The sequence below is a fragment of the Helianthus annuus genome, chromosome 6 (genome assembly GCF_002127325.2).
Source record: "Helianthus annuus cultivar XRQ/B chromosome 6, HanXRQr2.0-SUNRISE, whole genome shotgun sequence".
Taxonomy (NCBI): Eukaryota; Viridiplantae; Streptophyta; class Magnoliopsida; order Asterales; family Asteraceae; genus Helianthus; species Helianthus annuus.
Window position 1 is genome coordinate 91309633 of NC_035438.2, and position 15782 is coordinate 91325414.

General features: G+C 36.6%; 1 protein-coding gene and 1 long non-coding RNA gene across 2 annotated transcripts; both read left to right on the forward strand.

The window, feature by feature from the left end:
* The first annotated feature begins 11620 nt into the window (after nucleotides 1-11620).
* Nucleotides 11621-12242, forward strand: LOC110914788 (aspartokinase 2, chloroplastic). The gene is made up of 4 exons (XM_022159508.2): nucleotides 11621-11687; nucleotides 11779-11901; nucleotides 12017-12133; nucleotides 12204-12242. The coding sequence occupies exons 1-4, from the start codon at nucleotides 11634-11636 to the stop codon at nucleotides 12240-12242; spliced, it is 333 nt and encodes a 110-aa protein (XP_022015200.1). The 5' UTR covers nucleotides 11621-11633.
* Nucleotides 12243-12988: 746 nt separating this feature from the next.
* Nucleotides 12989-14151, forward strand: LOC110910706. The gene is made up of 2 exons (XR_002576398.2): nucleotides 12989-13561; nucleotides 13638-14151. It is a non-coding gene; the product is annotated as an uncharacterized LOC110910706 (long non-coding RNA).
* The last annotated feature ends 1631 nt before the right edge of the window (nucleotides 14152-15782 follow it).

Here is a 15782-nt window from a genome sequence, read left to right on the forward strand (position 1 = left end):
TAACTATGATCTCTTAACCCTAAACCGTAAATCATAACCCCTAAACCATAAATATATTAGGATTTGGCTTTTAAGGTTTTGGTTTTAGGGTTTATCTTTAGGGTTTAGGGTTTAGCTTTATGGTTTAGCTTTAGGTTTAGCCTTTAGAGTTTAGCTTTTAGGGTTTATAGTTTAGATTTTACGGTTTAGCTTAGGTTTTAACCTTATTTTTCAACTTTAGGGTTTAGAGTTTAGGAGTTAGGATTTAGGGTTAAGAGATCTTAGTTATGGTTTGACGAGCCGGTTCCAACGCCGCTGGAATGAGTCCAGTCGAAGTTTGTTTGAGCCGGTTCCCCGCTGTTCTCCACTTTTTTAGTGTTCCCCAATAAACTTTCCTCTACAAACATATATCAATATCAATATATACAGTATAAACTTTATTACAAAGGGTTATTAGCGTATAAAATGTAAAAGGATTTCACAGAGTGTGTAATATTAATTTTTCTTGTGCGTAATTTTAGTTTCCTTCATTCGTTATTTTCAATTGTTATTTTCTTTATGTGTACCTTTCAAAAAAAATTTCTTTGTGTAATTTGAAATCCTTAATGCGTAATTAGTTCGTACGTTAAATTCCTTCGTACAATAATTTACCCCTCAACATACATAATAACCAAGGAAACTTGGAAAAAAAAGATATACAATGGTTTTCAATAAAAATTAAATTAATTAAAAAGAAAAAAATCCTCTTCCGTCAATAACGGATGTTCACTTCAAATGAATGTTTAATGAACTATAGTCCTTTGGTTTATTGTTAATTTAATGCTAGTATAGTTCTCTACTTTTTTTCTTATTTATTTTTTTTTAACGGCCGACAAAAATTTTTATTCATAGTAGCAAGTCGCTACACACCAAATATACAACGTTTAACACCAAGACTCCAAACCAAATACTATTACATCATTACATACCACATAAATTGAAATGACTCTATTCCTCCCCTGACAACGAATTTGCTTTTGACCGATTCTTGATCCATAAAAATGCCATCGATTTTATCTCATCAAGGGTTCTCGCATAATTTGGGACCACATTCTGAAATACTATATCATTCCTCGTCTTCCATATACACCAAAACACCACCAGTACTATAGCATGTATAACTTTCTTTCTCCTTGAGCCTGAGGATGAACCATGAAGGGTAAGAAGATCTTGGATTCCGAATGCTATAATCGGTTGTATTCTAAGCCATCTCGCCACATTCTGCCATACCATTTGTGCAAAGTGACACGACACAAATATGTGATCGCATGATTCTACATACTTGCCACAGAAGACGCATGATTGGTTTGGAACCGGAACATTCCGTCTAGCCAACGCACTTTTAGTCGGTAATCTCTCCATTTCAGCCCTCCAAGCTACAATACACACCTTCTTTGGGACCCAGTTATTCCATTCGAAGACATTTTCGGGACGGACACGACCAGTTGAGCATAAGATGGTTTTAATGCTTGAAACAGAGAATGCACCATCCACTTCATACCGCCATTTCCATTTATCCGAACCTATTGACATGGGGCTGCAGTTAATAAGAGACAACAGTTGCTGCAACTGAACGAGTGAATCTGGACCGAGAATAGGCCGAGACCAGGCCCAAAACCAATCTAGGCCGTTGTCACTGCTGACCCATCTATCCGTAACCAGGCATTCTTTGAATCTCTCCTCTTTAAACAGGGCCGGAAACTTTAAATATAAAGGTTCTGGGTCGATCCAACTATCTAACCAGAACTGTATACCCTTACCATTTCCCACCACGGCTGAGAAAGCATTTTTAATGTCTATACCGGCAGCTAATAAAGGCTGCCATATGCTATATATACCCTTCCAAGGCCCTGCCACTGACGACTTCACCGGTATGTCATTCCATTTTCTTGAATTGTGATGGATAGCCCAGACAACCCCCCGCCAAAAACCCGTTTTCTCCGATTTAAACCTCCACCACCACTTTGCTAACATGGCTGAATTAGCGTCCCTAAGCGAACCGAATCCCAAGCCACCATAAGCAATAGGTGCGATTGTTGTATCCCACGCAACCCAGTTCATTTTAGCTTTCTCTTCCGAGCCACCCCAAAAGAAAATTCTACGAATCTTATCCAAAGCATCTATGACTTTCAGCGGTGCTTTGAACAAGGATAGATAATATGTTCGTAGCGCATTCAGAACTGATTTAATTAAAGTAATTCTCCCGCCGTATGACAAAGTTTTCGCTTTCCATATTGAGAGCCTACTTTTAAATACATCAATCACTGGTTTCCAATTCCTGGCCAAGTTCATATTTGCACCAACCAATAAACCGAGATGCTTGAATGGGAACGTACCTTGTCTACATCTCAGAATGTGTGCCATTTCTTGAACCGCCTCCTCATCAACTCCTATTCCGAAAATGCTACACTTAGCTAGATTAACTTTTAAACCAGAGACAAGATGAAAACATCTCAGAATCCGCCGTAAATTGCTAACATTTGACAAAGACCATTCCCCAACAAACATTACGTCGTCTGCATATATCAAGTGAGACAGAGACGGCCCCTCATTCGTTACTTTGATCCCATTGAACAAGCCAACCGAAGCTGCTTTCTTCATAATACCAGTGAGAGCCTCCATTACAATCACAAATAAGAAAGGTGATAATGGATCACCCTGTCGGAGCCCCCGAGAACATACAAATTCCCGGGTTGGTGAACCATTTACCAACACTGAAGCTTTTGCAGAGTACAAAGTTGCCATCACCCACGACCGCCACCTGTTCGGGAATTTCATCTGGATCATGATTGAATCAAGGAAGGCCCAGTTCACAGAGTCATTCGCCTTATTAATATCCACTTTAAAATACATTGCACTACGCTGAGCCTTTTTTAACCAACTATAAACTTCATTGAGAATAAGAGGCCCATCCATAATATTCCTACCTGCAAGGAACGCCGATTGTTGCTCAGATATCAATCCCCCCACCACGCTTTTAAGTCGATTGACAAGAACCTTCGATATAACTTTGTTGATAACCCCGATAAGGCTTATAGGCCGGAAATCTTTTGGGCTCACCGGATCTTTTACTTTTGGAATCAAAGCTATGTAAGAGGAAGTACAACTTGAATTCAAGGAACCCGAATCATAAAATTTGTTGAACAACTTGACCAAATCTTCCCGGATTGCGCCCCAACATCTCTTCATGAACTTAAAATTAAAACCATCCGGTCCTGGTGCACGATCCCCATTACAATCCCATACAGCTGCTTTAATTTCCTTCACTGAGAATGGACTCTCCAACATATTAGCCTCATTGTCCGATATGGATGCCAGATTCGGACACACCAATACCGGTCTGACGTTCATTGGTTCCGAAAACTGATGAGAGAAGAACTCAAATAGAGATTCTTTAATAGCCATAGGATTCGTAATCCAGACACCATCCACCATTAACCCATTCAACCGATTCGTACTAATGTTTGAATTCAAGACTTGGTGGAAAAACGCTGAATTTTCGTCACCTTCAATAGCCCACTTTGATCTAGACTTTTGTCTCAAATCTAATTGCTTCAATCTATCAAAATCAGCCATGTAATTTCTACAATCAGCTCTCTCAGCCAATTCTTCTTCCACCAACGTTCTTTCTTCCGCCATACTTTCAATGTTCGCCAACCTCCTTTTTTTTCTATCGTAGAGACCTTGTCTGTTTTCTTTTTCTACTTTCAACCAGGCTTTAATCTTGTTTTTTAACCACCTTAATTTTATTGCAAGTGCCAGATCTTCCGGCCCCGAGAACGAGAAGGCACCACACATTTCTACCTTTTTTCTTATTAGTCCGCTTTTGGTAGTCGAATGTTTATGTAATAGCAGTCGCTAAACGTTTCTGTTAATAAGTCACTAAACATTTCCGTTCAAAAAAAAAGTCACTAAACATTTATAAACACATGTTTCTTGACCCAAATGAGCTATTAGCTTTTCACGATTTTGGTGAAACTCGAGATAGATCAAGGTTCAATTTTGTAGAAATGTAATTTAGTATAAAATTCAAAGGGAGAAAGCTGCTATTAGAAAAAAAGAAAAAAGTTGGCTGTTTTTTCTAATAAATATGGGTATCGAACATTGTTACTTTATTCTAACTAGAATTACGACCCGCCGCAATGCGGCGGGGATTCTTTAGTTATAACGAAGTCGATTTAGGACCTTCACGTTATGTTGAACCTGTGAAATGGGAAAAAATAGACGATGTAAAAACGTTCACCCACACACACACGTTGCGTCGTGTTAACTCGCAAAATTTAGAAGGAAACGTAAAAACGCTAAACCAAAAACGCATGTTGCGATGTGTTAAGTCATAAAATTTAGAACGAAGCATAAAGCGAAAAATTTGCGTAAAATGAAAATTATAAAGGACCAAAGTTGAAAGTAAAAAAAGTTGTGAGGATAAATTGTAAAAGATAAAAAAGTTTAGGGTTAAAAGTAAAAAAACAAATAGTTTTGGGTTAAAGTAATATATGAAATACTTTTGGGTGAAAAGAAAAAAAATTATTTTTTTTGAAAAACCCCCAAAGCCAAGGTTACAACAACCATATGCATAACCATTTTTCTTTGAAAAAACCCTCAAAGCCAAGATTACAACACTTCGCGAAAGATTAAAAGTATAAGGGACCAAAGTTGCAACAGATGAAAAGCTTTGAGTTAAAAGTTAAAAAAATCAAAGTGGGTAAATCGTAAAAGATGGAAACTTTTGAATTAGAAGTGAAAAATCATATTAATCAAAGGGGTTAAATTAACAAAGATTAAAACTTTAAACTTAAATTGTCAAAGATTAAAACTTTAGGGTTAAAAAGGAAAATTTCATTTTTTTTTGAAATACTCCCAAAGCTAAAATTACAACTAACTTATGCATACTTATGTTGCTTATTTATAGGTTTTTAATTTGAAATCTTAAATTTTGCAATTTTCACTCTAGGGAAAGGTTTGGCAGCAATAAAGTTTGTCTAACACTTCAAATATGGAAAAATATTAGTTACTAAAAATCTGTGTTCTTGCATACGTGAAAAATAATGTACATATCTAATTTGAAATCTTAAATTTTGCAATTTTCACTCTAGGAAAAAGTGTGGCGTAATAAAGTTTGTCTAACACTTCAAAATTTGGAGAAATATTATTTACTAAAAATTTATGTTCTTGCATCTATATATGTTAGAAATTTGTGAAAATAGCATTTTTCACAAATATAGAAAAATGATTTTTTCCTATTTTGAACTAGAAATAAATATAATAAAATAAGCGGGTTTTATATATTTATTTGTGGGTTTGTGTTCTATGTTGGAAGAGCTTCGCAACGAACTAAATCACGTCCAAAACGGAGCTAAGATGAATGAGATATCGATGCTCAAAGTTTGGTGTTTGAAAACTTGAATGCAAAAAAAGTGGGAAAAGTGGCATCTTGTCCCACATAGGAGGAAAGATGGAACTTAAAGGTGTATTCAAGTGGGAACTCTCCATCCTTATTGTTTTATGGAAGCACACACTGAGTGTACTCGCGAAGGGTGCGGGGCACCCTAACCCGCACTTGCGCGCGCGCGCGTGGCGTGGGCGATGAGGCGCAATGTGGCGCACTTTGCACTTCGCATCGCCGCGCGACTGTGTGGCGTGCTCGTATAGGTTCATAGGTGACGTGGCGCACGCGCACATGTGTGCATGGACCTGAGTCAGTGTGGCGCATGCGCGCATGGCAGTGAGCCAAAAGGACGCACCGCGCATGAGCGTGCAGACCTGTGCGCGTGCACCAGTGTATCTTGCGCGCGTGCGCAGAAGCTTCCAGCAGCAGTTAATGCCAGTGCAGTTACGTATCAGCATTCGAAACTAACGAAGTTAATGCGTTTGACTTAGAATTTAATGACGAATTAAAGTGCATTAAAGACGTTTAATGCAGTTTAATTCTCCCATTAAATTCGTTTTTCAGTTTCTTCAAGACCTGCTGTATAAATAGGAGGCTCCTTCAGCAGATTCATCACACCGAAAACCAACAGCAATACAATCTCTCCCTTCTGAATTCTTCATCTTCTTCAAGCATTCAAGGTACACCTTCGGGTTGGAATCAAGACCGGCAGTGCAACTGCTCGTGGCTGTTGTATCCTGGAAACAAACGTGATCTCCTGGGAGACACGAAATTTGTTTTAAGGGACCCGTATCTAACACGATCCTTAGCCAAGAACCGTTTTCTGTTTTGTAATTCTGTTCTTGTTCTTCATTTTTCAGTTGTAATTGTAATTTTACTTTCAGATTCATTCTGTAATAGTTCAGTAATTCAAGTTAGTAAATTTTATTTAATTTTACACGAACGGATTCCTACAATATATACGTGAAAAATAATGTACAAATGCGTAACAAACTAACATAGATAAAAAGGATCATATGTGTGAGGAGTAAAAGAAAGATTATTTTAATAACAAGTCATATGGATTAAATTTAGAGATTGAGTGAAATAGGATAATTTCAATTAAAATTCAATTTATATAATAATATATTTCTTAAGCGTTTTTGAGTTTTTTAGGAAACAAAATATCCTAATTCATGTTTCATATATCTCATACCTTTTACAAATATTGCAAGTAAAACCAGTCTATCGTAAATCAAAGTCTGCATAGCATGGTGTTTTAATAAATTTGTAGTTCAATTCATGATGTTTTACAGCTGTATTCCAATAAATGTTCTTCGTATGGTGTTTTAAACCCTGCATTACACCCGCGTTCATACTGTTTTACACCTAGATTTCAGTAGATGTTGTTCGTATAGTGTTTACATTTAAGTGCTTTTTGATCTCAACTATTAACTACAAGATTTAAGGTTTATAACACTTCTAACATTTCTTACAAGAACTCTTTTTTTACAATATCTCCACCCAACTGGCGTGTATTTATAGACTACAATCTTTTTCACTAAGAGTAGTTTTATTTTATAGGTACATTTTTTCATCCAATATACATCTTTTAATTTCTTATAAACATCAAATAAGTGTGAATTATTGATATATCTATATCGATATACATATATACAGAGGGTTAGGTTCATTTGTGAACAATCCTTTTGATAGTGAACTGTGTGAACTAATCCTACCTTGATTATCAATACACAAGTGTAAATCAATGGTCAGGATTTGATCAGGATTTGATGATAAAAATACACTAGTGTATTTTACGATTTGATGATACAAATCAATGGCCAGGATTTATTCACTCAGTTTACAAATACGCAAGTGTTCACTCTAGAACCTCACCCTACAGACAAAAACATATCTCGAATACAAATTTTAACATTAAAAGATTTTAGCCTTTTATAAACGTAATTAATAACTTTAGGAAAAGTAATTAGTCTCCTATATGAACATAGATAACACTTAAGGAATTAAAGTTTCTTTACCAACTTTATTATTATTCTTCTTTATGAACAAAAAAAAAAGACTTTTATAAGTACAAATGTACTCTCTTCTTCTCTCTCTCTCTATATATATATATGTATATAAATACCACAACACAAGCGTATCCCATAATTAAACAACTAAACAAGTGGCTTTAGATAACATCTATTGACAAGAAGCCACACCCAAACCTGAAACTTGTGTCGTCCCAAAGAGGAAAATCAAATAAAGCTATGGGGAAATGCAAGCAGAGGAAGAAACATTCCTTTTCATTTTGCAGCATCTTCAGATCCAAGAAAGTTCGGCGAGAAGAAGCGATGTTGGATAATTCGGTGAACGTGTACAGAGTGTACCGGAGTGATCAAGATGGAGTTCGTTGGGTGTCCGAGCCTGGCATTGACAGAAAAGCTTCGGCTTATATCGACAGCCGAACAAGTATATGGAGCAATCTTGACATTTCTAACTAAGACTAAACCCTAAAATCTAGCTTTCATTATGCATTCAATAATTATGTAAACAATTATGTACGAGATTTATTTATCATTGCTATTAATAATCTGAGTTTATGTATAATATATGGCGGGGAATCTGTGGTTCGTGTTTCTATTCTATTATTACTTGTTTAGATCCATGCTTTTAAGAATGATGTCACACATATAACTTATTTACGGTAACAAAAAATGCCTTGCAACTATTGTTAAACCCACATTATATATACATACACACTTGTAATGAAAATATGATCGTTTGGAAACTGTCCACCAGAATTCTATATGGAGTTTTCACTTAATATTACAACCTGCCGGTTAGACCTGGAATGGAGTTTTCACTTAAGATTACAACCTACCAGGAAACGTACACTTACTTTGGCGGTTCTGCTTGAATGGCCCGTAGATTAAAGCTTGGTCGGTTGGTAATCGATGTTCTTGATGTTCTCCATGCTTTAATCTAACGATCACTAAAGTCATGTCAACTCATTAGGGTGAAGGGAGTGATTAAATATTTAGAATAGGTAAACTCCCAAATCACCCAATCCAATCATATAGCGCCATTTCAATTGTTTAGCTAATGTGAAAAACGTTGGCGGTGGTTTACCTAATAGGGTTTAGGTAAACTATTTAAAAAAAAGGAAAAATGTGTGATTGATTGAGAAGAAATGGATCCCATCACACACCCTCTCTCTCCCCCTTTCCCTCCCTTCACCGAATCGGTGAAGGTTCACCGAGAACACCCCCAGATCGGTTATTATGATCGGTAAATAAGGCTGGAAGTGGTCACCGATCGGTGCCGAAGGTGTTTACCGGCTCGACACCGTTCACCCTTAGATTTCAGTATTCTATCCTATCGTACCTTGCCAGTGTCCAGGGCTAAGCAATAGCTTTTTCCCTCGCGATCTTGGCTGTTACCCGATTCATATACTTGGGACTTGACCTTTAGTCCAGTCCGGATTCTTGTACAGTCCGTAGTACATTTTGTCTTGTAGTATAGAACTCCATTATTCTTAGGATGTTACCCATTCTTTAGTCAGCTGTATTCTACGTCACGTTTTCTACTTGAAGAATAAAGTGGATTGTAAAATGTAATTCTAAAGCAAGACAGCTAGCATGCATTGTGAAGAAGAAAGATCAAGATCTTCTTTGTAGTTGTTTTTGGAATTTAGAAACAGAGCCTATCATTTAAAAGTGTTTTCTTATTCTTTGATCTTTAGTTTGCTTGACTCACTCGTAAATTATGTACAAATAATCTCCCTTAAAATATATGGACGTAAATAATATTTTTTTGGATGGCTATGTGCTCATCCATATAGAGACCGATATCCTTTTATCTATTTTTTTAATGTGAAAAATCCTTGAGATGATATGGTAGACTTTTTTTAGTTTGAAGTGTACAAGATTTGAAGATTATATATCTATTATCTATAATTTTTATAAAAGGAGAAATCCAAGTGACATAAGAAAAGCTGAGTTGTCCAACAAGGTTTTTCTTATGTCAGCAACAATGAGGTGGAAGCCAAAGAGAGAGCATGGTGACATCATAAATTCAAACCACTGCCCCACTTTAAAATTCAAAGGTGGCCCACATTCACTTTTTCAAAGTTCTGCCCAACCACTGATGTTCATACAAAACAACCACTGATGTTCGAACTGCTGATGTTTCATTAAAATGGGAGGGTAATTGAAATCTCTGATTTTTATTCAAAATTCGAATCTCACCAAATTCAAAATTCAAAATCTTGGCTCCAGATTTAAAATTCAAACCATATCCATATAAGTTCTCTCTACTCTCTCTCTTCGATGAAGGAATACGAAATATAAGTTCTCTCTACTCTCTCTCTTCGATGAAGGAATACGAAGCATCGGAAGCTGCCATATGAGAGACTAAATGAGAGAGAAACCCTGTGTTATGTGTTAGGTTTATAACAAATCCCCAAATTAGGGTTCCAAGTTTCTCAGCAAATCTGTTCAATTACCTTCATATCTCTCTTCAAATCATTTAATTTTTATCTTTGCAGACAAGGCACGTTAAAGAAGAAACAAAACAACCAGAATCAGACATATCAGACTTCTGATTGACAAAAATGTTCGAATTTCTTTGCACAAAAGGTATGTAACTCATCCTCAATCATTCAATCGATAACCTATTTCTATTTCTTTCTGGCTTTCATATGATCTTAGGGTTTGTAATTTGTGTTAGGATTCTGTTTTGTATAACTTCGTTTGGATCTTACATCTTATGAGTTACGAGAGATCGTTTGGTTTAATTTAGTTTAATTTGTGTTTGATTTCTAAACGTCCAAACACAAATTCAAAAAAATACGCGGAGAAATTGCGGGTGGTAATCAACAATCCTGAAGCCTAAGAGTCAACGAGTCTGACTTGTCATTGAAAAAACTGGATGAATTTAATGATTATCTGCAAGAACTTCAGAAAGAGAAGGTACAATTTGACCTAAATCTTTTAGCAGCCAGTTAGTTATAATTTACATCTGATTGGACGATTTTTTTTGGTGAAAGCATAATGGCGTGCCTTATAACGTGAGCAGGTTTTTAAACTGTCATAGTCAGTGTAGAACATTTGAGACGATAACATATCTGTATTGACGAAATGTGGTTATATGATATCATGTGTGTAATATGTTTGTGTGAAAGTTGAATGTAGTGAAATCTGTGTAATAATCATAGGAAGGCAGTTACTGATAGCTAACTGAGAATGCCGAATTTTGATAGTGGAGTTGAGGCATTAGGGGAATTGATTATAGCACTAGGGCAGTGATTATAGCCAATGTTGTAGAAGGCGCTAGGCGCTAGTCGGGCGGTGAGGTACAGCCTAGGGATTAATTGGGATTAATCGGGATTAATCAGGATTAATCGGAATGGGATTTTTATGTGTATTTTTTCAAAATTATATATATATACCCAATAATATAAAAATAATACTTCAAAATTCACATAAATACTTCAAGTTTCAGATAGTATGGTTCGATTTTGACCGATTTTGACCAATTTTGACCGCCTAGGACCGCCTAGAACCGCCTAGGACCGATTTTGATCGATTTTGACCGACTAATATTGTCCGATTAATCTGATTTTTTACCACCTAGGACCGATTTTGACCGCCTAGGACCGATTTTGATCGATTTTTGACCATGACCGATTAATTGACCGCCTAGCTCAAAATTAGGCAGTAGATGACCGCCTAGCGCCTAGGCGCCGATTAATCGGCCGCCTAGACCGATTTCTGCAACCATGATTATAGCACTAGGGCAGTTACTGATAGCTAACTAATTATGCCGAATTTAACAAATTTTAACAAAATTAAACAACAAGAACCCTAAATTTAACCCTAAACATAAACAATCGAAGATAAATTCATACAAAAAACAGTCAATTTACAACTGATTGGACGAAATTAGATAACTTTTAGCAAAATAAGTACTTACAGAAGAGTAAACAGAAGATCTGGGTTGCCGATTGAGATTTGAGGCGTTCGATTATCACAAAGATGATAAGATCTGTGGTTTTATGGAGTGTGTATATGATTGTATTTGAGGTGTTCGATTATCACAAATAAGTACTTACAGAAGAGTAAACAGAAGATCTAGCTGCTAAATGCTAATTAGTAATTAGATCTTCATATGACTGATATAATGTCCGTTTATCTCATTTTCAGGCAGTACTAACCAGCATTGTTTGAAACGTAATGTAACCATGTTAGACATCGTTAGCACTCGCATGCTCGGTCAATTTGGATTTCTTGCTAAGGTAAAACGACTTCATAGATAACGACTTAACGTCTACTCTTTTTGTGTGGTGCACCGACAGTTTTCAAATCTACAATTTGTACATCATTCAGGTTTTTTCAATATTCGAGGATTTGGGTATATCGGTGGATGTTGTTGCTACGAGTGAAGTTAGCATTTCGTTAACTTTAGATCCTTCGAAGCTTTGGAGCAGGGAGTTGATTCAGCAGGCAAGCGTATGATATCACTCTCAGTTTTATTACCATAAAAAAAAATAATCTGAGATAAGTTAGAAGTTAAGCTGATAAATGCATACCATCTCTATATGTAAACGTTCAACTGTTTGTGCAGGAACTTGATCATGTTGTAGAAGAGCTTGAAAAAATTGCTAAAGTGAATCTTCTTCAACACAGATCGATTATTTCGCTGATCGGGAATGTTCAGAGGTCGTCACTTGTATTAGAGAAGGTATGCTTTGTTTTGAGTCTTTAATTGTATTGCGGTTTTTGAAACTGAGTTTTTTTTTATGTTAATTTAGGCGTTCCATGTTCTTCGTGAGAACGGAGTGAATGTTTAGATGATATCGCAAGGAGCATCAAAGGTGAATATATCATTCATAGTAAATGATGATGAAGCGGAAAGATGTGTGTGTGACAACCGGTGATTTACGGCTCCTAATTACGTGATTAACAGATGATTAACGCAACAATAACTAGTGTTTAAGACGCAAATTAACTTAATTAGGCCTTTGGAGTGCCTAGGAACGTCTATACGACTTTAAAGTGCGCGAACGGTGGTTTACAAAGAAACCTGCTAAATATTACGCGACGACGAACTGATACCGTACAAGATACTGACAGCGCCGACAAATATTAAAATTTTACGATATATTTTAGCTTCGCAATTAAATTTTAGTGACTACAGTCGAAACCGGATCGAAAAACGGATTAAAGACGACAACGATACAATTTTTCGCGATTATTACCGTAATCGACGAACGGGCGTGCAAACAACGACTACCGATCGTATTTTATGTATTTTAATACTAAAATTTCATCTTTTGATGTTAAACGGAGTTCGAGTTTTGACAACGGGTCTCGTAGGAATTACGGGTCACTTACACACGAGATGGGCTTGTGGACCCTAGGCCCAAGCCAAAAACCCGCAAGCCTAAACCTGCACATATATATTAGATCTTATCCTATCAAATCTATAAGATCTTGCAAATCTATATAAGATTTACAAATCTATATAAGATCTCTTAAAATCTCAACAAAATTCTGTCAAATCTCTACAAAAGATTTTTGTAAATCTTGACAAATCCACAAGATTTACACTAGATATCATCAACATCTCTATAAAAGGATTTTTGTGCAGACTCCAAAACACACACACACATACAAATTACCAAACACCCTCCTAATTTCTTTTTATACACTCACACAAAAAGAAAACACAGACTTTATTCTATGTTTCCCCCTCCCTCTCGATTTTTCATATACAACAAACACAAACATAACCCAAAAGAAACTCACAGAAATTCCTTTCTTCATAAACAAAACTCAACACCAGACAACAAACACACTCACACTTGATAAGCTCTCACCTCTCCCTCTCGTCTGCATATGACCCGACACCGGCGACCGGAGAAAATCCGGTGACGGTTCCTTTTTCCGGCAACACGCGACACCCCCTGTTACAGATTCAACGGCCGGCCACCACACTTGGGTGGTGGCGCACGACGGTGGCAGAATCGACAGAAGAGGAGAGAGAGAGAGAGCGGCATCGGAGGGGGAGGGTAACGACGGATGGCGGTGGAGCTCCGCAGCTGATATTGATGATGACGAGTTACGATGATCGACGGTGGTGACGTTTGGATCTCCGACAGCCATACGGGTAAACCCTTCCACACCCTATTTTTCTTCCTTTAATCCTTCTAGATCCCAATTTCGGCCGATTTGTGTCATTTCAGGAGTGATCGAAGAACGGCGGTGGTGGCCGATGATGGCCGTGAGCGACGTCGGAGACACCACCAGGCAGTGGTGGTGGCTGTGTTAAGCCAGTCCTTTTATTTTTTTTCTTTTGTGTCGCTCCTTGTTCGATTGAGTCACAAGTTGCGGGTCTGGTCAACCTGGTCAAAGATAGTCAACGGGACTCGGTCCGGGTCAACAGATGAGCTCGGGTCAGCGGTCAAAGTTAGTCAACTCAGTCAACGGCTCAGTTCGGTTCAGAGATTGGTTCGGGTCGACTAGGTCAAACTGAGTCAACACGGTCAACCCGAGTCTACCCGGTTGACTCAGTCAACTCAACCGGTCAACTTAGTGAAACTGTCTGATGTTTCGACGCGAAAGAAGTGGTAAAGAATTTTAGTGGCGCGAGTTTTTATGTCGTTTTAATAATTCTTATGCTATTAACGTGAACGAGCTCGAACCGAATTATTTAGCGACTATTTATTTCTTTATTGGTACAATTGACGTAATTTGACATTTGGGGATTAAATTGTGTTGAATTTTGATAAAATAACGACGACTTGTGTCGTCGGGGGCGGCCTAAAACAGAGAAAACTCTGCCCGTTTTTCGAGAAAACCCGTAAAATAAAACATGTTTTAAAGCAAACCAAAACGGATCAAGTAACTTTTATAAAATAACTACAAATGTATGTTATTTCCGCCGACACTTTATAAATTGCAAAAACGACGACGACGCAAACTATTATACAAAATAAATATAGTTATTATTATGTTTATTTCAAACGTAAACTCGAATCCTTTTATAAATAAATATAGTATATATATTTATTTCAAACATCGCGTAACACGAATTCGTTTTATAAAAATAAATATAGTTTTTATATTTATTTCAAATATCGTACCACACGAATTCCTTTATAAAAATAAATATAGCTTTATATTTATTTCAAACTTCAAACAAACTCGTTGATACTTTCGCAAAATAAATATAAGTTCTTGTATTTATTACAAACGCCGAAACGACAAATACGTATATTTTGACAAATAGCATACAAGACGCAATATATATATATATATATATATATATATATATATGCATATATATATATATATATATATATATATATAATACAAGTTTATTATATATTACTTTCGTACGAATATTCCTATATACACAAAACGACTTCTTGGGGCGACAAAGTTTAACTTAATCATTTTTATTAAGTTAACAACTTATCGTCGAATCGTTCAGTTAACGATTCGGTAGAGCTCGGTAACACATAGATTTGTTACCGCATTAATTAGAAACTTATAAGATATTCCATGTTAGGAATATTGTAGAATGCACGCTAGCGAGTCTCGTCTTGGAAACGCATCACGGAATCGTAATTAGAAGCTTATGTTTTATACCGGTTTTTCAAACAGGCGTATTTTTCGAAATATGCATACACACAAATTCTAGTTTTCTAAACTACGGGAAAATACGAATACAAGAGCTTACAATGTTTACAAAATGGTATCACGGAGTACAAAAACCTTCAAGTGAAACATTCTAGATCATGTCCCGAATAGGGTACCATAAGCACCATTAATCACGTATACATTCAGACCGCGGAACAAAAGGTTAGATTTAATGGGTTTCAGGCAACCCCACTATTAACAAGAAAATGATTTTAAATTCGTTTTCTCAACAATACTTCAAAAACCGGTTATTCAAAAAGATTTATTCCAAATGTTTTACAAACAAACTATGAACTCGCTCAACTTTATGTTGATTTTTCGCATGTTTCTTTCTCAGGTTGCATTTCAGAAATTATGGCACGGTTGGAATAGGAGGACCATGAAGAGTCGAGTACTTAGTGGGAGTTCATTTTCTAGAAGACTTAGATTATTTGCTTCCGCTGTGCAATGAAGATACCAGTCCAGTCACGCCATGCTCTGATAATTTCGGGGTGTGACAGATTGGTATCAGAGCTATAGGTTACAGCAAATTAGGTCTCTGTAGAGATACCTAGGCTCTAACCTCGGCTTTCCTCTGGGAACTTAGAATATTAAAACTTGAATACATACAGAATGCATAGTACTCGAATATGGTCTCCAACCGTTGCCGAAAAACAAATAGTCAAGATTTTGTTTTCAAACATACG

Bases quoted from the DNA above. Each gene is read 5' to 3' on its own strand.
- LOC110914788 (XM_022159508.2), top strand. From the start codon at position 11,634: ATGTTAGACATCGTTAGCACTCGCATGCTCGGTCAATTTGGATTTCTT. The intron at 11,688-11,778 runs GTAAAACGACTT...TACATCATTCAG, and splicing joins AATTTGGATTTCTTGCTAAG to GTTTTTTCAATATTCGAGGA. The intron at 11,902-12,016 runs GTATGATATCAC...CTGTTTGTGCAG, and splicing joins AGTTGATTCAGCAGGCAAGC to GAACTTGATCATGTTGTAGA.